Genomic DNA, 24085 nt, shown 5'->3' on the forward strand with positions numbered 1-24085 from the left:
CGGAACCACGAGTGGGGGTCCACCCGTGGCCTCACCCGCGGGTACGTATATTGTGATTGTTTGGGCATTTGTTCCCGTAATTCTTTTGACTCGGTATTCGATGTTTTGACTTCCCGATGTTCTTTTGTTGGGCTTTGAGTGTCTTCTTGATGTTTCGTACGTCTAGAACTATATGGTAGGATTCCATGTAGGTTTTTGGTGTCTTGAATCGTGCTAAGTGTTCAACCTTGTGATTCGTTGAACCATGATGAGTCTTGTACGTTCTTCGAAACTATGTTTGGTTTACCCGTTCGATAAGCATGCTAGTTTGATGTTGAAATGCTAGTGTGTGGTTTGTTCTTTCCTATTGCGGATGATAACTTGTGTTGATCATCGTTGGAGTCGGATTGTGATCCTTTCCTTGATTGAGTATGGTTTCATATCTTCGTTGTGATCCGTTGATTGATTCCTATGTTGATGTGTGTGTTGGATGTACCTGGATTGCACGATTAATGGTATGGGACATTAATCACCAAGGTACAGATGTGGTCCTCGTGGTGGCCATGAAATGATATTATGGAGTTGTAAACTGGCCTTCAGGCTCATGTGATTTGGGCTTCAGGCTCATGAGATTGGTGGTTGTGTGATTGATATATTCGGTACCCTCGTGTACTTTGAGATTGGTGGTTTTGACTTGGTGGATATTGGAGGGGGAACGGCGGTTCCCAGAGGTATAAGGTTGGACTTGGAAGTACAGGGTGGCACTCGGAGGTAAAGGTTGGAACTAGATATAAGGTTGGGGGTAGCCATATTGTTGGAACCGGCCATAAGGAGGGCATATTGAATCTGGAATGTGTTATGTGACATGTAGTGTCACGGTGGCACGGGTTGCCAATGTGTGTGATTGTTTATCCTCTTCTTTTGAGCATGTCGAGGGGTATTCTACATTGTGATCAGTAGAATACACCTCGAGTTGTACTTGTCATCGTTGTTGTCTTTGCCGTGATGTTTCTACTTTGTGATCAGTAGCTTATATCCTGAGCGGTGTTGAGTTGTTCGGTTGTGTCTTGTCTTAACGTTTTGGGATGTGATTCCCATGTTCTTTGAGAGTGGAATAGAGTCTGTATTGTTGTCTTCTCTCCTTATGGTTTTGAACTGATATATAGAGTATTCCATTTCGAAAATGATTTTGTATTAAACTATCTACATATATGCTATTGACGCGTATTGATGGGTCACCAGCATTATTCGCTGACCGGGCGTCGTCCCATTTATTTATGTGCTTTTCAAGTTTCGAGTAGTCGGCGAGCGCGATATAGAGATGGCTAGTTTAGTCCCCCAGACTCTTTTAGTTATGTTTTGGGCCTGTGTGCCTCTTTTGATAGACTTCTTAGATTGATGTTGATGATGTTGTTGCCTGTGCGTTCACTTAGTGTGGACGTGACATAACACTCTTCGTTTTCCAGTTTTATATAATTAGACTTCCGTTGTGTTTTGCTTATGCTTATGGTTAGAATATCTTGCATGTTTAAGTTTAAAATAGCATGAAAATCGGGGGTGTTACACCCCGGGCCTGGTTCAAACAACTTCATGATATTTTTCTTTCTATAGGTTTTTCTGCTTCCAAGACTGACGTCTCCTTGTTTCACTACACTGCTGGCACCTCGCGGGTATTCCTATTGGTCTACGTGGATGACATCATCATGATGGGCAATGACCCCGCCTTGATGGACACGTTACTCTTGCGTCTCTCCTCTACCTTCAAAATACAGGATCTAGGGGCCCTGAATTTTTTCCTTGACACTGTCCGTTGACGGGAGTTTGACTCTATCCCAGCGTCGCTATATGGGTGATATTCTGAACCGCGCAGGTATGTCTGACTGCAAGCCATTAGCGACTCCTGCTTCCATCACGAAGCCTGTATCCTCGTCTGCCCAGCCGTTTGACAATCCCATGCAATATCGCCACTTAGCTAGTGCATTACAGTACTTAACCATCACACAACAAGATTTGTCCTATGCTGTAACACCCCCTAATTTCCATACTGAATTAAGCCTTAAACATGCAGATAACTAACCAAACATCAAACACAGCGGAAGACTCAACAAGGTTTATATAAACTGGAAATGAAAAGGGTGCTATGCCACGCTCACCCAGAGGTGAACGCACAGGCTAAACATCTGCATAATACACAATCTAAAATCCATACATAACAAAAGTACTAATGTCTATCCTTGGCACACAGGCCATAACAACACAAACGAGGGATCTACACTAACGGGATCTAGACCGCGCTCACGTCTACACATCACCTGAAAGAAACACATAAAAGATGGGACGACGCCCGGTCAGCGAATGATGCTGGTAACCCACCAGTACATGTGGAAATATCATACATAGATAGGATATACGTATGTAAAATCATTTACGAAACGGAATATATATATGTAACACCCGGTGTTACGAGTCCTAAAACCAATTAGTTAATTAATCAATAGCCCAAGAGAAAGAATAAATTATAATGATTAATTAGGGAAAAGGCCCACCACAGCCCGTGGGCCCTCATATATAACCCCAACCCCTAAACCCAATCCTTAATTCCAAAAGGAATAGAATTAGCAAGCCTATAATATTAGTTCCTAATTAGGACTCCTAAATATATAAATAGGGGACTTAAGAGGCACCTAGAACCTCCCCACAAGAATAACGCCCCACCACCCCAAAAGAGCTCCAAGAATCCCCGTAGAAGAAATCAAGAAAGCAAGAAAGCTTAAAGAAAGACCCTTCATAGCCAAGGAATTAATTAAGGCTAAGAGGTAACCCATGTCTCAACAAAACCTATTTTCATAGCTATGATTCCCCCTTAGGGTTTCCCCCATATTATTGTGATTGGCGAAATATGATGATGATTATTAATGTTTGATGTGATGATCCCATGAGGGATCTTGATAATCTTGATATTGGGAGATTCTTGATAATTATGGTGTCCTTGATGATTATACGGAATTCTTGATGATTATGTGTTGTTCTTGATAATTGTGTAATGCTCTTGATGTTTATGTGTTATTCTTACCGAATCTTGCAATTAGAAGATGAACCGTATTCTTGTTGATATAAAAGTGATTAGAACCCTAGGTTGTATCGTATGATCTTATTCTTGGATTATCGGGTGGGGAAATCGCATGTTTGGGTGTTGATTATATTTAGAAAATCATGATAGGTTATGTGCCGTTCGTTTCTTGTATTTGATTCGTTAATTGTCTACGTGTTGTCGTTAAATGCGTTGTAAAGTGTCTAAGCATGGTTTTGGGTTCCACAACGGTACCCGGGGCGTAAAGTGTGTGAAAAGAGTCAGTGGGGGGTAGGGGACCCGCCACCTACCCACGGCCGTGAAACACCGCCCGGCAGCGGGTAGCCGGCGGGCGGGCAGCTGCCCGCCGGCGACCCGCTGCCCGGAACAGTAAAGACTGGCGGGCAGCCGGCGGGTGGCCCCCCACCCACCGGCTACCCGCTGGAAATCTCCCCCATTCGGGATCCCGGCTTCCCCGTTTGATGTTCCCCCGATCCCCGTGGTGTCCCAACGGACTCCGTTCATCGTGCCTATGTCTAGTTTGATATTTCGGGTGCCGTTCGTAGGTTTACGAGTCTATTATATTGCATGCTAGTTGAATTGGTATCCCGTTGACCTAGGTGGTAGAAGTATGAACCCCTTAGGACTATTCCTAGTATGTGATGGGTCACGCATAGGTTTTGTTATACGTTTTCTCCTCCTTCCCAATGTGTAATGTGGGTTGCATGTGCTTGCTATGTGTTATGTGTGTGTGTTACCCCAATTCGGTTGCGATCGGATTGGTTATCCTGAGCTGCGGTTCAGAAGCTGGCTGAGGTCAGATTGATACTCTTGGGCTGCGGTCCACCGTTTGGTTGCGATCAAACGTTTCTATACGAGCTGCGGTTCGTCCTTTTTCCTGGCTGCGGTCAGATGACATTCTCTTGGGCTGCGGTCCACTGTTTGGTTGCGATCAAACACTATGATGAGCTGCGGTTCATCGGTCGGTTGCGATCGACCCCTCCGTGTTGCGATACGGGGCAGGGTGCTGCGGGGCCGTGTCAGAGCTATATGCGCTGAGCCTCATGTATGGGCATGCGATTGGTCCTGTGGCGCCAACAAAGTGTGTTATGTGTTGTGACATGGACGAGTTGTGATTACGAGTGTCTTGGGGGATGTGACTATGGGATTTATATTGGGGAATGTTCATGTTGGGTTATGATCATTGTTTATGCTTTGCCTTATCTGCCTTATCTGTTGTGAACTGCATATGCTTGTTATAACTGTTGCTTGTGTCTAGCCTTATCTGTCGAGTCATCCCCGGTTTTAAAGCTAGAGTTCGTAGGATATATCCTCATGCTCAAAAATGGTTTTCGTATATCTATATATATCTCTATATGTATTGTATTTCAACGCGTTGGAGTGGGTTACCAGCATCTCTCGCTGAACAGATATATTTGGCTTTCAGGCACAGAAGATTAAGTCACTGGAGTGCGCTAGAACTTAGAAGTAGATAGTTTCCCTTTTGGCCTGCGTGCCACGTTTACGTATTTACGCTTTGAGGATATTAGTTAGTTAGCTTGTGCACTTGGGTTCTCTAGCCCAGGTGTGGCATAGCACCCCGAACACTTGTATTTATAGCTTGGGATTTAATAAGATTCTACCTTTATTATAAGTTTTAAATGTCTTGAAAATCTGGGGTGTTACAGTTGGTATCAGAGCCTAAGTCTAACCCTAGGAAAAGACTCTTAAAGACCGGACCTTAGGACATTAGGCTTGAACTCCAGGTACTTAGGAACATAGGTCTTAGGGATCTTAGGACGCACGGTGAGATTGAGAAACCTACACATCACCTCCCCTCACTTCATCCCTCTCTAATATAAAGAAACTCTCCTCCGCTTATTACATCAAGGTGAAAACACAAAATAATATCAACCTTTAACCACCAGGATGGCACCCAAGAAGAAACAGACGGGAACACCGGGACACCCTACTCAGGAATTCCTGACCCAGAATCTACAACGCCTGGCCCAAATCACCCAGGCACTAAGTACTGTCATTCCCCAAACTCTACCAACAAACGAGAACTTGGAGATCCACCACCAAGTCTCGGCACACCAACCACCCACCTTCTCGGGAGACGAAGACCCCACAACCCTCGAAGAATGGATTGAGACCTTTGACAGGGTATTCAGGGCAACCCAATGCCCCGAACACCACCAAGTCGGGATAATCTCCTTCTACTTCAGACACGAGGCCGACATCTGGTGGGCACATGAGGGACCTACGTACGAACAAGACCCCAGATTCAACTGGGAAGGCCTAAAAACACGGTTACGAGAACAGTTCTACCCCAACCACCTGAAAGCCGCCACATGCGAGGAATTCCTCCATCTAAGACAAGGGGCAGCCTCGGTCTCAGTATACTACCAACGATTCTGCCAACTGGCTCGCCTCACCCCCGAACTAGTATCCACCGAGGGGATCAAAGTCATGAAATTCTTAGCAGGCCTTAACCCCGAACACCAGAGAGCCTTGGCCGCCCAAGAACCAAAGACCCTCGGAGAAGCCTACGCCAAGGCATGCCAACTACAACAGGTAACGAACCCGCCCCAAGGGACGCAACTGGGGTATAAAAGGAAGCCCAAAAGAAGTCACCCAATTCCCACCAAAGAGCCTAAGAACCCCAAAACCACCTCACTTGACCAGGCCATCACGCTGACTGCCCGGGGAAGGATCCTTACCCTAAGCAAGGCCAGGATCGGAGATAGCAACATAGTCTCCGGAACTTTCCTAGTGCACGCCACCCCAGCCACCATACTATTTGACTCGGGGGCTACCAACTCATTTATAGCAACCAAGTTCGCCGCCCAGCTCGGCCTTAACGCCAGCACCAAGGTCCGACTCCAAGTCAAGGTGGCCTCGGGCGAGATCATAAAATGTGATCGCATGTACGAGCATGTAATGATCACCATTCAAGGAGTGGAATTTCCCAGCAACCTAATCCAGTTCCAACTAGATGGGATGCAAGTAATCTTGGGCATGGACTGGCTAGGAAAATTCCAAGCGCAAATCCTGTGCGGAGAGCAGAAAGTGGTCCTACGAGGACCAAACGGTAAGAGGGTGTCATACCGCGGTACCCGCCAGGATCCGGAGATCAAACTTGTAAACATGATGAAAATTAAGAAGTATCTGGGCCAAGGAAACGAGGCCTTCTTATGCTCAGTCGAAGACCTCAACGCCAAAATACTCGAACCACGAGCCATCCCAGTGGTAAACGAGTTCACCGACGTCTTCCCAGACGAAATTCCCGGGGCACCCCCGGCCAGAGAGGTCGAGTTCATCATAGACCTCATACCGGGCGCCGCCCCGATCTCTAAACCACCCTACAGACTAGCACCAAAGGAAATGAAGGAACTGAAAACGCAACTCCAAGAACTGCTAGATAAGGGTTACATCCGACCCAGAACCTCCCCATGGGGAGCACCGGTACTATTCGTTAAGAAAAAGGATGGAAGCATGCGCCTGTGCATCGACTACAGGGAACTCAACCAAGTTACAATAAAGAATAGGTACCCCCTTCCCCGAATAGATGACTTATTCGACCAACTTAAAGGGGCAGGGGTATTCTCAAAGATCGACCTAAGATCCGGGTATCATCAAATCCAAGCGGCCAAACCAGACATCCAAAAAACGGCCTTCCGGACACGTTACGGCCACTACGAGTTTACCGTAATGCCCTTCGGCCTCACTAACGCGCCCGCCATATTCATGGACCTCATGAATCGAGTATTCCGACCTCACCTGGATGACTTTGTCATTGTGTTCATTGACGACATCCTAGTCTACTCCCGAAATAAAGAAGAACATGAGAAACACCTTCGCATATCACTGCAAACCCTCAGAGAAAACCAACTTTACGCTAAATTCTCCAAGTGCGAATTCTGGCAAGACAGCGTAGCCTTCTTGGGCCACGTGATAACCAAAGAGGGGATCATGGTGGACCCCGCTAAGATTCGCGCCGTTAGAGAATGGACCACGCCGAGCTCACTCTCGGAAGTCCGAAGCTTCCTGGGCCTGGCAGGTTATTACAGGAGGTTTGTACCCGACTTCACCAAGATAGCCCAACCCCTCATTAAGCTCATGAAAAAGGAAACCCCCTTCCGATGGGACAGCGACTGCACCTCAGCCTTCCAAGAATTAAAGGACAAGCTAACCTCGGCACCCGTACTAGTCATCCCCTCCGGAACGGAAGGATTCGAGGTCTACAGTGACGCATCCAAGAAAGGGTTGGGATGCGTGCTGATGCAAAAGGGCAAGGTAATAGCTACGCATCCAGGCAACTCAAAACCCACGAAGAGAATTACCCCACCCATGACCTCGAACTGGCTGCTATCATATTCGCACTAAAAATCTGGAGGCACTACCTATATGGGGTACAATGCAAAATCTACACCGACCATAAAAGCTTAAAGTACATCTTCACCCAAAAGGACCTAAACATGAGACAACGAAGGTGGCTAGAACTCATAAAAGACTACGACCTAGACATCCAATACCACGAGGGAAAAGCCAACGTCGTTGCGGATGCCCTAAGCCGAAAGACGAACCATTCCCTCAACACCACATGGGTCCTACCGGACTAACTGTACAGGGACTTCCAAAACCTACACTTAGAAATAATAGAGCAAGGACAAACCCGCCCCAATGCCTACCTACTCAACACGCAAGCCATACCCGCCCTCTTCGAGGAAATCAAGGCAGGGCAACATCAGGACCCGGAACTAGACCTAACCCAAGGGAAGGAAGGCCCCTTCGAAGCACGCCCGGACGACAGTCTCCGTTACAAAGGAAGGTGGTGTGTACCCTCAACGCACCCTCACTTGAAACAACGGATCTTGGAGGAAGGGCACAACTCCCCGTACTCAGTTCACCCAGGAGGTGACAAGTTATACCAAGACTTAAGGAGGACGTTTTGGTGGCCAAACATGAAGAAAGAAATCGCAGACTTCGTGGCCAGGTGCCTAAATTGCCAAAAAGTAAAAGCTGAACGATGCAAGCCCAAGGGGCTCGTGCAACCCCTTGAAATACCCCAAGGAAAATGGGATTCCATATCCATGGACTTCGTCGGAGGGTTACCCCCAACGAGAACCGGCAAGGACAAAATCTGGGTCATAGTGGATCGGCTGACCAAAACAGCACGATTCATTGCCATGAAGGAAACATGGACAATGACGCAACTAGCCCAAGCCTACATAAACCGGGTAGTGAAATAACACGGAGTCCCCCGAAACATTGTGTCTGATAGAGATTCCAGGTTCCTCTCGCAATTCTGGAAATCGCTACAATCGGCGTTGGGGACGCAACTAAAACTAAGCACAGCCTTTCACCCCACCACAGACGGCCAAACCGAGAGAACCATCCAAACCCTCAAGGACATGTTAAGAGCCTGCACGCTAGACTTCCAAGGGACATGGGAAGAGCACCTAGACCTCATCGAGTTCTCATACAACAACAGCTACCACGCGAGCATTCGCATGGCACCCTACGAATCACTATATGGTCAGAAATGTAGAACCCCCTTATGTTGGGAAGATATGGTCAACCCGGTAACACTGGGCCCCCAATACCTCCAAGACACCATAGCTAAGTCAAACACATCCAGGAAAGGATGAAGGCCGCCCAAGACCGCCAGAAGTCTTACGCCGACCTAAAGCGGAAACAAGCTGAATTCAACCTCGGGGACAAGGTCTGGCTAAGGATCTCGCCCACACGAGGAGTAATGAGGTTCGGCGGAAAAGGAAAACTCAGCCCCCGATTCATCGGCCCTTACGAAGATGTAGAGAAAATCGGGGATTTGGCCTACCGCCTCGCCTTACCCATCGAACTAGAACGGGTACACAACGTGTTCCACGTATCTCAGCTAAAGAAATACATACACGACCCAAGCCACGTACTCCAACCCGAGGTCGTAGACCTAGACGAGTCACAAGTATACGAAGAGAAACCCGTAAGAATCTTGGACACCAAGACAAGAAACACCCGGAACCGAGCCATAGAAATGGTGAAAGTCCTCTGGACCAACCACGGGACCGAGGAAGCAACATGGGAACTTAAGGACACAATGAAGGAGCGGTATCCCGAGCTTTTCACACCAGGTAACTAAAGGAAAACCTTTCACCAAGGGCCAAGCTTCGGGGACGAAGCTTCCTGTTAAGGGGGGAGAGTGTAACACCCCGTGTTACGAGTCCTAAAACCAATTAGTTAATTAATCAATAGCCCAAGAGAAAGAATAAATTATAATGATTAATTAGGGAAAAGGCCCACCACAGCCCGTGGGCCCTCATATATAACCCAAACCCCTAAACCCAATCCTTAATTCCAAAAGGAATAGAATTAGCAAGCCTATAATATTAGTTCCTAATTAGGACTCCTAAATATATAAATAGGGGACTTAAGAGGCACCTAGAACCTCCCCACAAGAATAACGCCCCACCACCCCAAAAGAGCTCCAAGAATCCCCGTAGAAGAAATCAAGAAAGCAAGAAAACTTAAAGAAAGACCCTTCATAGCCAAGGAATTAATTAAGGCTAAGAGGTAACCCATGTCTCAACAAAACCTATTTTCATAGCTATGATTCCCCCTTAGGGTTTCCCCCATATTATTGTGATTGGCGAAATATGATGATGATTATTAATGTTTGATGTGATGATCCCATGAGGGATCTTGATAATCTTGATATTGGGAGATTCTTGATAATTATGGTGTCCTTGATGATTATACGGAATTCTTGATGATTATGTGTTGTTCTTGATAATTGTGTAATGCTCTTGATGTTTATGTGTTATTCTTACCGAATCTTGCAATTAGAAGATGAACCGTATTCTTGTTGATATAAAAGTGATTAGAACCCTAGGTTGTATCGTATGATCTTATTCTTGGATTATCGGGTGGGGAAATCGCATGTTTGGGTGTTGATTATATTTAGAAAAGCATGATAGGTTATGTGCCGTTCGTTTCTTGTATTTGATTCGTTAATTGTCTACGTGTTGTCGTTAATTGCGTTGTAAAGTGTCTAAGCATGGTTTTGGGTTCCACAACGGTTCCCGGGGCGTAAAGTGTGTGAAAAGAGTCAGTGAGGGGTAGGGGACCCGCCACCTACCCACGGCCGTGAAACACCGCCCGGCAGCGGGTAGCCGGCGGGCGGGCAGCTGCCCGCCGGCGACCCGCTGCCCGGAACAGTAAAGACCGGCGGGCAGCCGGCGGGTGGCCCCCCACCCACCGGCTACCCGCTGGAAATCTCCCCCATTCGGGATACCGGCTTCCCCGTTTGATGTTCCCCCGATCCCCGTGGTGTCCCAACGGACTCCGTTCATCGTGCCTATGTCTAGTTTGATATTTCGGGTGCCGTTCGTAGGTTTACGAGTCTATTATATTGCATGCTAGTTGAATTGGTATCCCGTTGACCTAGGTGGTAGAAGTATGAACCCCTTAGGACTATTCCTAGTATGTGATGGGTCACGCATAGGTTTTGTTATACGTTTTCTCCTCCTTCCCAATGTGTAATGTGGGTTGCATGTGCTTGCTATGTGTTATGTGTGTGTGTTACCCCAATTCGGTTGCGATCGGATTGGTTATCCTGAGCTGCGGTTCAGAAGCTGGCTGCGGTCAGATTGATACTCTTGGGCTGCGGTCCACCGTTTGGTTGCAATCAAACGTTTCTATACGAGCTGCGGTTCGTCCTTTTTCCTGGCTGCGGTCAGATGACATTCTCTTGGGCTGCGGTCCACTGTTTGGTTGCGATCAAACACTATGATGAGCTGCGGTTCATCGGTCGGTTGCGATCGACCCCTCCGTGTTGCGATACGGGGCAGGGTGCTGCGGGGCCGTGTCAGAGCTATATGCGCTGACCCTCATGTATGGGCATGCGATTGGTCCTGTGGCGCCAACAAAGTGTGTTATGTGTTGTGACATGGACGAGTTGTGATTACGAGTGTCTTGGGGGATGTGACTATGGGATTTATATTGGGGAATGTTCATGTTGGGTTATGATCATTGTTTATGCTTTGCCTTATCTGTTGTGAACTGCATATGCTTGTTATAACTGTTGCTTGTGTCTAGCCTTATCTGTCGAGTCATCCCCGGTTTTAAAGCTAGAGTTCGTAGGATATATCTTCATGCTCAAAAATGGTTTTCGTATATCTATATATATCTCTATATGTATTGTATTTCAACGCGTTGGAGTGGGTTACCAGCATCTCTCGCTGAACAGATATATTTGGCTTTCAGGCACAGAAGATTAAGTCACTGGAGTGCGCTAGAACTTAGAAGTAGATAGTTTCCCTTTTGGCCTGCGTGCCACGTTTACGTATTTACGCTTTGAGGATATTAGTTAGTTAGCCTGTGCACTTGGGTTCTCTAGCCCAGGTGTGGCATAGCACCCCGAACACTTGTATTTATAGCTTGGGATTTAATAAGATTCTACCTTTATTATAAGTTTTAAATGTCTTGAAAATCTGGGGTGTTACAATATATCAGTTCAAAGTCAAGAGCAGAAGTCAACACAAGACTCTAAGCACTCACAACAAGACAAGGGAACACATTCCAAGACCACAAGTAACAACAACGACTCACAAGAACGGCTCAAGGCATAATCTACCATCACACAGTAGATTAACACCCTACATGCATAACACAAGAGAATAAGGACACGACCAATGGCAACACATGCCTAGGCAACACATGCCTTTGTGACAACACATGTCACAAATAGAGAAACACAACAACGGCTACACAAGCCTTCGTGACATCACCCATCACGAATTGATATGCCTTCCTTATGCCCGGTTCCAACCTTATGGCTACCCCCAACCTTATGTCTAGTTCCAACCTTTACCTCCAGGACCCCTGTACACCAAGTCCAACCTTTTCCCTCCGAGGACCGTCGTCCCCATCCGCCAACGACCGCCAACAAAACCACCGATTCATAGTACACGAGGGTACCGATCACACACACGGCAACACATGCCTCCCAAGAAATACGTGAACCTTACACAAAGGTCACAAACTCCATAATCGCGTCATTGCCACCACGAGGACCACTGCCGTACCTTGGTGATTAAGGCCCCATAAACCGAAATCGTGCAATCTAGGTACAGCCACACACACCACAATAGGAATCAATCAACGGATCACAACGAAGATATGAAACCGTACTCAATCAAGGAATGGATCACAGTCCAACAACAACGATGATTAACACAAGTCATCATCAACATTAGGAAAGGACAAACAACACACACGCTAGCATTTATTCACCGAACTAGCATGCTTATCAAACGGGTAAACCAAACATAGTTTCGAAGAACACACAAGACTCATCACGGTTCAACGAATCACAATGTTGAACACTTAGCACGATTCAAGACACCAAAACCTACATGGATCCCTACCATATAGTTCTAGACATACGAAACATCAAGAAGACACTCAAATAGTTCCACAAAAAAACATCGGGAAGTCAAAAGACCAAATACCGAGTCAAAAGAATCACAGGGAACAAATCCCCAAACAACACCATATTGTTCCCCGCGGGTGGACCCACGGGTAGACACCCCCCCCCCCCCCCCCGTGGTTCCGCCCGCGGGTACCACACCCACCGGTCATGTACCCCGCGGGTGGGGCGGCGGGTGGACGTGTAACACCCCAGATTTTCAAGATATTTAAAACTTATAAAATAAAGGTGAAATCTCATTAAATCCCAAAACATAATACAAGAGTGCGGGGTGCTATGCCACACCTGAGCTAGAGAACTCAGGTGCACAGGCTAACTAACTAATATCCTCAATAATGTAGCGCATAAACATGGCACGCAGGCCGAAAGGGAAGCTAACTACTTCTACGCTCCAAATTCTAGCGCGCTCCGGTGACCTACTCTTCTGTGCCTGAAAGCCAAATATATCTGTTCAGCGAGAGATGCTGGTAACCCACTCCAACGTGTTGAAATACATTACATATAGAGATATATATAGATATACGAAAACCATTTTGAACATGAAGATATATCCTACAAACTCTAGCTTTTAAAACCGGGAATGACTCGACAGATAAGGCTAGACACAAGCAACAGTTATAACAAGCGTATACAATCTACAACAAGCAAGACAGATAAAGCTGAGCACAATTAATAATCATAACCCAACATAAACAATCCCCAGCATAAATCCCATAGTCACATCCCCCAATATACTCATAAACACAACTCCTCCATATCTCATCACATAACACACTTTGTTGGCGCCACAGGACCAATCGCATGCCCATACATGAGGGTCAGCGCATATAGCTCTGACACGGCCCCGCAGCACCCTGCCCCGTCTCACATTACGGAGGAGCCGATCGCAACCGACTGATGGACCTTTGTCCTACATAATATTTATATACCTGACCGGTCTTTACCATCCTGGTTAACAGTTGGGATGGTTCTCAGCCCATTCAACTGCCCGTATAGTGGACCTTTATCCTATATAATATTTGTATACCTGACCGGTCTCTACCAGCCTGGTTAACAGCCGGTATGGTTCTCAGCCCATCCGACTACCCGTATAGTGGAACTTAGTCCTATATAATATTTATATACCTGACCGATCTCTACCAGCCTGGTTAACAGCCGGTATGGTTCTCAGCCCACCCGACTGCCTGTATAGCCCGATTGATCTTAACCAACTCGGGGTTACATGCACAGGTAACACATAGCAAGTACATGCAACCCACATTAACACATTGGGAAGGGGGAGAAAACGTATAACAAAACCTATGCGTGATCCATCACATACTAAGAATAGTCCTAAGGGGTTCATACTTCTTCCACCTAGGTCAACGGGATACCAATTCAACTAGCATGCAATATAATAGACTCATAAACCTACGAACGGTACCCGAAATATCAAACTAGACAAAGGCACGATTAACGGAGTCCGTTGGGACACCACGGGGGACGGGGAAACATCAAACGGGGAAGCCGAGATCCCGAGGGGGATGATTTTCCAGCGGGTAGCCGGTGGGTGGGGGGCCACCCGCCGGCTGCCCGCCGGGTATTACTGTTCCGGGCAGCGGGTCGCCGGCGGGCAGCTGCCCGCCCGCCGGCCGCCCGCTGCCGGAGATGTGTTTTCCGGCCGTGGGTAGGTGGCGGGTCCCCTACCCCCCACCTACCCCCCACTGACTCTTATCACACAATTTCGCCCCGGGAACCATTGTGGAACCCGAAACCATGCTTAGACACTTTACAACGCAATTAACGACAACATGTAGACAATTAACGGATCAAATACGAGGAACGAACGGCACATAACCTATCATGCTTTTCTAAACATAATCAACACCCAAACATGCGATTACCCCACCCGATAACCCAAGAATAACATCATACGATACAACCTAGGGTTCTAATCACTTTTATATCAACAAGAATACGATTCGCCTTCTAATTGCAAGATTCGGTAAGAATAACACGTAAGCGTCAAGGGCATCACACAATTATCAAGAACAACACATAATCACCAAGAACTCCATATAATCATCAAGAACATCATAATTATCAAGAATCTCCCAATATCAAGATTATCAAGATCCCTCATGGGATCATCACATCAATCATCAATAATAATCATCACAAGTCATTAATACACAATAATATGGGGAAACCCTAAGGGGGAATCATAACTATGAAAATAGGTTTTGTTGAGACATGGGTTACCTCTTAGCCTTAATTAATTCCTTGGCTATGAAGGATCTTTCTTTAAGCTTTCTTGCTTTCTTGATTTCTCCTAGGGGAATTCTTGGAACTCTTTGGATGGTGAGAGATTATTGTGGTGGGAATTCTAGGTGCCTCCTAAGTTCCCTATTTATATATTTAAGACTCCTAATTAGGGCCTGAATGGTATGGGTTTACTAATTCTATTCCTTATAGGACTAGGGACTTGTTTTAGGGATAAGGGTCCATGGTCCCCATTGGACCATATTAATTAAAGCGGATCCTAATCATAATCTGGATAGTAAAAGGCCTACTTCCTTTATTCCTAATAGATAACTAGGTCTAGGATTCCTAATTAGGATCTGAATAGTAAAAGGTTTACTTTCTTTATTCCTAATAGGCTTAAGCCTCTAATTTAGGCAAGGGTCCACGGTTCATGGTGGACCCTATTAATTAATTAAAGGGAAACCTAACATAATTAAATCATATTTAATTATTATTAGCGGGATTAATTAAATAATTAATCCAGGATTGAAGGCCGTAACACGGGGTGTTACACTCTCCCCCCCTTACGAGAAGCTTCGTCCGCGAAGCTTAGAAATCATTGTAGGGTTAACGAGTCAAGAGTAGAACGGTGGTCTTATAGAGAAGGTATTCTACAGGGAAACTGTATAATTGTATGTCTATGTGTGTTGGGTTTTTTTTTTTTGGGAATGATTAGGTTTACAAGACTAAGAGAGTGGGTTTCAACTTGAGGACAAATTGAATTCAATACTTAGGATCAAGGTTTTCGAGGTCGCAACTTAGGTTGTGAGGTTGTCGCCTTGTGCGGAGTCGTTAAAACATGGAATCAAGAATGGGGTTTGAAGGGTAGAAAGGGTTCTGAAATAAGGATGGGGCCGATTTTCCGAGGAAGGGAAAGGAATTCGGCTAGGATGGGTTAAGGGTTCTTGATCTCAAGTGAATAATCTGGTTTGATGTTTTGATCACGGTGCGTCGACGAGCCGTTGATCCTCCTTCCTCGGTGTTGGCGCTTGGTTGACTTTAAGATCCTTGTTAGACCTTGCTTCCCAGGCTAAGGTTTCATCCTTCTCTTCTATCTTGAGGGAGTTTCCCGTGGTGATTTAACACTTACCTCTTTAATGCGTCCAAGGTCTTGGCCGAGTTGGGTCGACCAAGCCAATCTTTTAGGGCGCACTTCCCAAATTCTTCCCAAAGTCTCTTGGGAGTCGCTAGACTTTGGGTTGAATTTCTCTCCTTATTGAATTTCATCTCCTCGTTAGTGGATGAAATTCTTAGTAAGACTTCATGTCTTCCCCGAGGTTCGGCTCGTGGTGCCCTTTTTGTGTAACTTTTAATGATGAAGGTGTCCTTGCATGCTCTTTTCCTTCTTGAAGCGCAGTAGGTTACCTAATCTCATTGTGGGATGACTCGGTGTCTTTACGAGTCATCTCATTTCCTTGTGGGTCCTTAATGACTCTTGAGGTCTTGGCACAAATGTGCTCTTTACCTTTTTGCTTAGCACCATGGACTACGTAGTTCTTGGTTCCTATACAACTTGTAAGGAGTCCTCTGATTTGCTTGAACGATATCCATGGTTTGGAGGACTCCCGGTCCATCCTTAGCATTTTGACTTTTAAGGTCTTCGTGGGTTCTTGGCACGAGTTCCCAACTCGCCTCCTTGGTTTGCGCAATCCTTTACGCCAAACATCCCTAGTCGGTTGTATCGTAGGATCCGACTTCAATTACTCGTGCAATGCAATTGATTGGGGTTTTCCGATGGTGCCTCATGCGTAGGACACTATGTTTGGGTGGCCCATGGTTCCTTACCCAAGACTCATTTTCATCAATCGAGGCACACAAGTGCGCCAAAAATCAATAAAATGAGGGGTTAAGAAATCAGCACATTGTACCAGTGGGCGCGAGGTGGGCGGTTGTCCGCCTGCCAAGCTCCTGCCAAGGACCCGTTGGGGACCCGCGGGAAAATGACTAGGAAGAGTCAATTCCCTCGGGAAAGGCCCCAAAAAGGCACCGATTCTTGTCCTGACAAGTCCCATGCCCTTGTGCACTAAAAGGGGCTTGAATACATAGGATGACCCATCGTACAACGTTTATTGATCCTTAAGCATGAGTTCTAGATGAGTCAAGACTCTTGTATGTTCGTTCCGCTTAGTAGGTCGGGTCCGGTTTCCAATCAGCAACCTCGTCATCTTCACCGGGTAGTTTGGTTATAAACCAACTTCGTCTTTTCCTTGCTTGATTAAGGGTGAGCCCTCTTGGTTCTTCTTGGAGTTTGGCTTGTCGCCCGCTCTTTGTTCAATCCTTTGGTGACCGAGTGCTCGGTGATGCATTTCCCTTCCTTGGGATGCATTTGATTGACTGCCCTTGACGTTGCATGGTGTATTGGCGACTTTGCGTGTCTCACGTACTTCTCACGGTGCCTTAAAACCATCAAGGTCCTTGTTCCAAGGTAAGATCCTTATTGCTGGGAGGTTCTAGTTGTATGATACTTTCCATGTGTTCGTTGCCTCTTCTTGTCATATCGAGCCTCTTTCGGTGATTCGTGCCAACGATTAGGAAAGGGTGACGTTGACGTACTACCTTACTTCCTTGCATTCTAATTGGCGTTCCCAGTCTCCGGGCTGGGATAGTTGCGCCCATTCGTGACTAGTTCCGAAAGGGTTTGCTCATGCTGGAGGGAGCGGCTTTCCACTTCTGTTACTTCTTCTTTCGGGTTTGTTCCTGGATTCCGCGTTTGGAGTAGTTGGATTCGGTAGAGATTAGCAGCACTGGAGTAAGCCTCATTGAGAGTCCGAGGTCTGCTTACCACTAGTGATTTTCGGGCTTCAAAGTTGAGGCCCGATACGAATCTCTCTACTCCGGTTACCTCGGTGGGACTAGTTCTAGTGTGAAGCGTGCTAGTTCAAGAGAAACCCGATACCAGAATCCCTTTATGCCCCCTGTAAACAAGCTATACATGCGAGAAAAAACTAGCCACAAAATAAAATAAAATAATAAAAGACGAGAAAATAAAACGAAAGAGAAATAAAGCAGAGCACCGCCCTCAAGGCGGGTCCGCAAAGTCGAAGGAAACATAGGGCACGTCATCATGGATGAGGAGAGCGCGCACCCTAGGTGGTAAGTCAGCAAATGTAACGAAGGCAGTCTCCCCAGGTGTATCAAGGGCCCAATCTGCAAGAGCCTGAGTCGGGAGATTCGCCCGGGGAGAACATAGCATGAAATTGATAGTGCCGCAGGAACAGAGGAAATGCAGCCTGGAGACCACGTCATCCATATACCAAGGTGTGGTGGCCGAAGCATCAAAGTAAGCCTCCAGGTCACGGACAGAGGTCTCCACCACAAGAACCCGATGACCTCCGTCCAGGCACCAAGTCAGACAAGAAAAGAGAACTCGGAAAAGGCCCCGAATAGTCTCCCCCTGCCTAGACCAGGAAACCCCGTAGCAAAGCCCGCCACCTTGGTTACGGACCAAGGCAGCCGCCCCCCCTTCTGAAGCCGAAAGCGCAAGATTAAGCTTGAGAGAACCAGAAGAAGGGGGGGACCAACGAACAGAACGGATCACTCGGCGAGGCACATGTGCCTCCAGATAAGACACAATCATCCTCCAATTAGGCGGGAGGATATGCTGACCCGGCCACCGCCGATATAGGCACTCAACCACGCCCCGAGCTACCCCAAACATAACTCGCGCAACACTCGGGGTATCTCGGCTGTGTAAGCACCCATTGCGGTGCTTCCAGAGTTCCCAGAGAACCAGATATGGCAACCTGCAAAGAACAAAAGAGCGAAGAGGGTTATGCGTACCACTCCGCCCCCAGCTAGCGATCAAAGTCCGTAAACTCCTATGGCGTGACTGGAGGCCGAGGGACGCAAACACATGATGCCACACAGCACGAGCTGTGTCTCCTGAGTAAAAAATATGTGCAATGGAATCAAAAGCAGGAGCCGGACAACACCAACATCTCGAGACGACCACATGGCCAAAACGAGATATGACGTCATCCATAGGCAGGCGACCCCAAAACACCCTCCAGGCTAAGAAGGACACCTTAAAAGGGAGGTGCTTATGCCAACATCTAGCAAGGAAGGGATCCGGGTCAACAAGCCTAGCAGGTCGCAAAAAAGACTTCGCCGTAGCGAAAGAAAACATACCGTCGGATGCTGGACGCCAAACAGGAATATCTCGCGGTCCTTGCCCAAGTCGGGACAAGTCCACCTGTAACCCGGCCAAAGCCAAGTCCGGATGATCAAACAAGTCGAGGACGCCATCAGTAACGAAGTCAAGAAGCGGAGCGCGGGAGTACGAGACCCCCGGGAAAGGGTATAGTCTGCCAAGCGGACCAAGACCCGACCAGTTGTCCCACCAGAAATTAACCCGGCCTTGGAACAACCGCCAGCCCATGGCACGCTCTGCCTCATCACGAACAGCCAACATCCGCTTCCAGGTATGAGAGTCTGAAGTCCGGACAAGTTTTGCAACCGGGTGAACCCGGCTACAATACTTTGCCCGCATGAAATCTGTCCATAGCGTGTGCTCAGTGCGAAAAGTCCACCACAGCTTCTCACTAGCAGCACGCACCATCAAGTCCAAGTCTAAGAAACCAACCCCGCCCTCTTTTTTGGGAAGGGCGAGATTCTTCCACGAACTCCAGTGATACCGGGACCCACCTGACTGCCTCCAAAAGAAACTGGCAAAACAACGCTCAAGGTCCCGGATCACCTGCTTAGGCGGGGCGCAGGTGGCGAACAGATGTAGGGGTATCGCCTGTAGAACTGAAGTAATCAAAGTGGCCTTCCCGCCCTTCGACAAGACACGGCGTTCCCAGCTCAAACACTTGGCCTTCACCTTGTCAACTGTAGGGCTAAAGTAGATGCACTTCTTTCATCCCACGTACACAGGGCAACCAAGATATGTAAAGGGGAATGAGCGGTGGATACAACGAGTTGCCCGACATACTCTCTATAAATATGACTTCATTATGCCTTAAATATGAATATATATACATCCATACAACTCTTCATATCCTTCAATATAAATAATGGAATAAATATAAGGCAAATGAAAGGTCTTGTGATAATGGCCATAATAATAATAAGGGAAAATTGTAAAACATGTCTCTCTGTAATATGTCAATTATCAATGTCACCCCTGAATTACGAGTGGTGTAAATGTTACCCCTCAATTATCAAAACGGTGCACATATAGCCCCTCCCGTAACGGACATGTGGTTCCCCGTTAGTGTACGACATCATTAAGTCAGAGTAAATATGTAATTTAGTTGTTTTTTCCCTCATTCGATTCGAAGTACCAGCGATGGGGAACCACAGGTCCGTTACGGGAGGGGCTATATGTGCATCATTTTGATAATTGAGGGGCAACATTTACATCACTCATAATTCAGGGGTGACATTGATAATTGGCATATTATAGAGGGGAATTTTTTACAATTTTCCCTAATAATAATATTTATAACACTCCCCCTTGGCCATTATCAAACTATACGCATGCCTCGTTAAAAACCTCGCTAGGAAAACCCAGTGGGAAAAACCTCGACGAGGAAAAGAGTACACGAAGTATGTCAAACCATGTGCTGCACCGATTGCCTCATTAAAAACCTTAGCCTAAGAAAACCCAGTGGGAAAAAAACTTAGCTAAGGAAAAGAGTACAACCATAAGCCTTCCGGGCATAATCTTCAAGATTTCAAGGTTCTTCAAGACTATCCACTCAAGTGCACCAACATCAGTTGCCTCATTAAAAACCATAGCCTAAGAAAACCCGGTGGGAAAAAACTTAGCTAAGGGAAAAAGAGTACAACCATATGCTTTCGGAGCATAATCTTCAGGATTTCAAAAGTCCTCTAGATTGTCCATTCAAGCACAACTGGTGATTGTCGCTCCCCCTGAAGATAACAATTTTCTAAGCCTACGCATCCTAATTTTATAAACATATTACTCAAAAGTGGATGTAGGAAGAGACTTAGTGAACATATCTGCAAGATTGTTCAGTGGGGAAAACTTTCTCAACAAGAATTTTACAACTCTTCTAGAGTTCATGTGTGTAAAAAGACTTAGGTGCGACATGTTGTTTTGTAAGGTTCCCCTTAACAAACCTATTACTTGCTTGTGCAACACAATTTTATTTGTCCTCATATGGGACATTGGGGGTAAAAATATAACATAACCAGTTTTGGACTTGGCATCATAGGGATCAAATAAAAGAGCCAGTGCCTAAGTAGCCCATCAAAACTACATATGGGTTTCTCACATAAACGTCAAAATCTTTGTACCTCGAAGGTGCTGGAGGATATGTTAAATACCATTCCAATTTTCATTGTAGGGGGAAGCACTAAATGTTGCTAGCAATTTCATCGCAAATTCAATATCAGGCCTGATGCGATTATGGAACATCTATTTCAACAATAGTGCTCCAATAGCAATGAAGTAATGGACTTCCTGTCCCTAAATATCCCCATTATCATCTTCGAGTCTAAATGATCCTTTATCTACTTCAAGAGATTATTGGACAACCGTTTGTGTGATAAGTAAATAATACTTATCCATATAAAACATCTTTAGGACATTTTTCAAATAGGCTAACTGGTGTATAAGACAATACTTGGATTTCCAAGTCATTTATTTCAAAACTCCGTCTTTCAGCATGAGCTAATATCACCAAGCTCTCTATGTGTTTCAATAATATTTAAACCATCAATATCGACTAAGATGATAAATAAATAACTCCATTAGCAATTCGTTAACGAACACATAATGGTACATATTATTTGTACATTCCTTCTTCGAGAGGAAAATGCTCAGTCAATAATATTCAAGTCATACAAAGACTTTAGTAGTTTAATGATACACATTGCGATTTCCACTTTCCTCATTTAAAAAGTGTTGAGTCCACCAGGGATTTACAAATAAATATTAACGTCTAATGACCAGAAAGTTGCGGTCATGACGTTCATCAACTGCATATCTAGATTTACAATTCACTGCCAATGATGTTAATTAGCGGAATATAATGCCATATGTTGTGGGAGAGAATATTTGATCAAAATCAATTCAGGGTCTCTGCGTAAACCCTTAAGCTACTAGTCTCGCTTTATTTCATACCACCCGATTATTTGTAATTCTCATTTGTACAAACACCCATTTGTAACCAGGGGCGGAGCCAGAAAAATACTTGAGCGGGGGCGAAGTTTAAATGACGGTTAGAAATATCAATTACGAAATATCAAACAGTCATAATAAGGTTAAAATACAAAATATATTATAAATTACAATAGAATACTTTTGATAGATTAAACAATAGTTAGAGTTGGAGCAAAAAATATACTTGAGTGAGATGAAAATGTAAAAATATTTATGACAAAATATGAAACATAATCAATTAGATAAAATAATTTGAATAAAATGAAGTATAATATAAACTTGTATACTACATTAATTAAATGATTCATAAAAGTAGGCTAAAAAATATTTATCTTGGGAATGAATGAAAGATATAAAATAAATAAGTGAAGATAAGAAAAAATGTTTTTAATGAGATTTAAACCTATGACCATACACTTTTTTTAATAATTAAATTTAAAGTTCAACTAACTAAACTACTTTAACTATTAATAAGTTAAACATAAATATAAATTTTATATAACATTTAATGCTATATATGTAGATATATACATACATATATATAAAGGGGTGGGGTAGGGGGAGTGGGAGCAACTGCCCCCACTGCCCCCATACTGCCTCCGTCCCTGTTTTTAACCTACAGGGTTAACATAAAATGGTGTACATGTTATAATGAGAATATAGTTTTAGCGAGTTGAGCTGTATATGCCTTAATTGCTCTTTTATACATTAAAAAAAAAAAATCAGGGCACTACTGGTGCCTAGCTCTGGATCCAGAATATCATATAACAAGAGCAATTTGTAAAGGCAATTCTGTTGTCGACAACTATAACATTTTTCATAAATTTCTCCCATATATATAAAATTCATGGCAATTTCTAATTCAACCAGACTCTAGACATTTCCCAATAATATTTTTATCTGGTCGTTCCGCATTCCGAGTATTATGATTTTGGGTGCACCTATAAATTCAATGGAGATTTTCGCCTTCTGGACAAATGTCTTCAGGACATACTTCTTTAAACGATTTCAAGAGTGACGAAATTTTCTACAAGCTTTAGCTTTCCGCGGATTCTTGTCTTTTATACCAACATGTCTCCACGCTTCTGGCTTCAAGGAGCATTGGTAGATACATACGGTCCATGTTGGGGAAGATATATAGGACCTAGTCACTCTTTTATGATCAATATATATATATATATATATATATATATATATATATATATATTGGCAGATTAATTATCTTCTGAACTTCCAGTTCAGTTTACTTCTTTTGAACTTCTAGTTCAGTCTACCTAGTACGTGGACTTAAATATTGAAGATCAATCATCTATAGAATTTCTCGGCATTCTATTAAATTTGAGATCTTATCTCCCCCTAATGTCGTGAAATGATCTTCATAAAGTGTGCAGTCAGCGTACCTAATTATATATTGATCCCTTATCATGGGCTCTAAGAATTTAAATAACAGACGGAGGTTTATAATCAACATATATATGCCCACAAAGGTACGTTATGGTAGTGATATAGGAAAAAGACTGCACACTGTGAATAAAACGCAGATGAGAAATGTTTAGTTTTATACCACGTACTAGGTTCTAGGGGGAATAATTATGATATGCAGTAGGTCAGATTGTGATAACCACAATAGCATATAAAACTGATGTCCCCAACAAGAAAATATATAATCAGATATGAAAGCATACATATCAAATGATATTACAAGGGTACACAACAATCATAGGGAAGCTGTGAAGCTTGTCAAATAAAATAAATCTTCAAGATCTTCCAAAAATCCTTATCCTCAACTTTACATTAGTTCACTCACTGGTTTGGGAATTGTTTCGTGCAAATTCACATGATATAATTCACTCCCTCATTTGCTTCGGGAAAACTAATATGAAATAATTTATTCCTTCGTTTGCTTCAGGCAAATTGATATGATATAATTCATTCCCTCGTTTGCTTCGGGCAAACTGATATGATATCATTTTTTTTATCTTTCAAACTAATAATATCTAAATCAATCATATCATGTATGACATAAGTCAAGGATCATTCTTATAAAAGGGTATAGTATACAACCCCTTAAATAACACAGAATTGCACTAAGCCATACTTGGAGAGGAATTCGACATTTTGACATCAT

At 44.7% G+C, this 24085-nt stretch overlaps 1 protein-coding gene across 1 annotated transcript; it reads right to left on the minus strand.

Moving 5' to 3' along the window:
- Positions 1–17844: 17844 nt before the first annotated feature.
- On the minus strand, positions 17845–19383 carry LOC109168096. Its single transcript, XM_019317141.1, has one exon. It carries the CDS (start codon positions 19381–19383, stop codon positions 17845–17847), a length of 1539 nt encoding a protein of 512 aa, XP_019172686.1.
- Between the last annotated feature and the right edge of the window lie 4702 nt (positions 19384–24085).

This window comes from Ipomoea nil, unplaced genomic scaffold (genome assembly GCF_001879475.1).
Source record: "Ipomoea nil cultivar Tokyo-kokei standard unplaced genomic scaffold, Asagao_1.1 scaffold3172, whole genome shotgun sequence".
Classification (NCBI taxonomy): Eukaryota; Viridiplantae; Streptophyta; class Magnoliopsida; order Solanales; family Convolvulaceae; genus Ipomoea; species Ipomoea nil.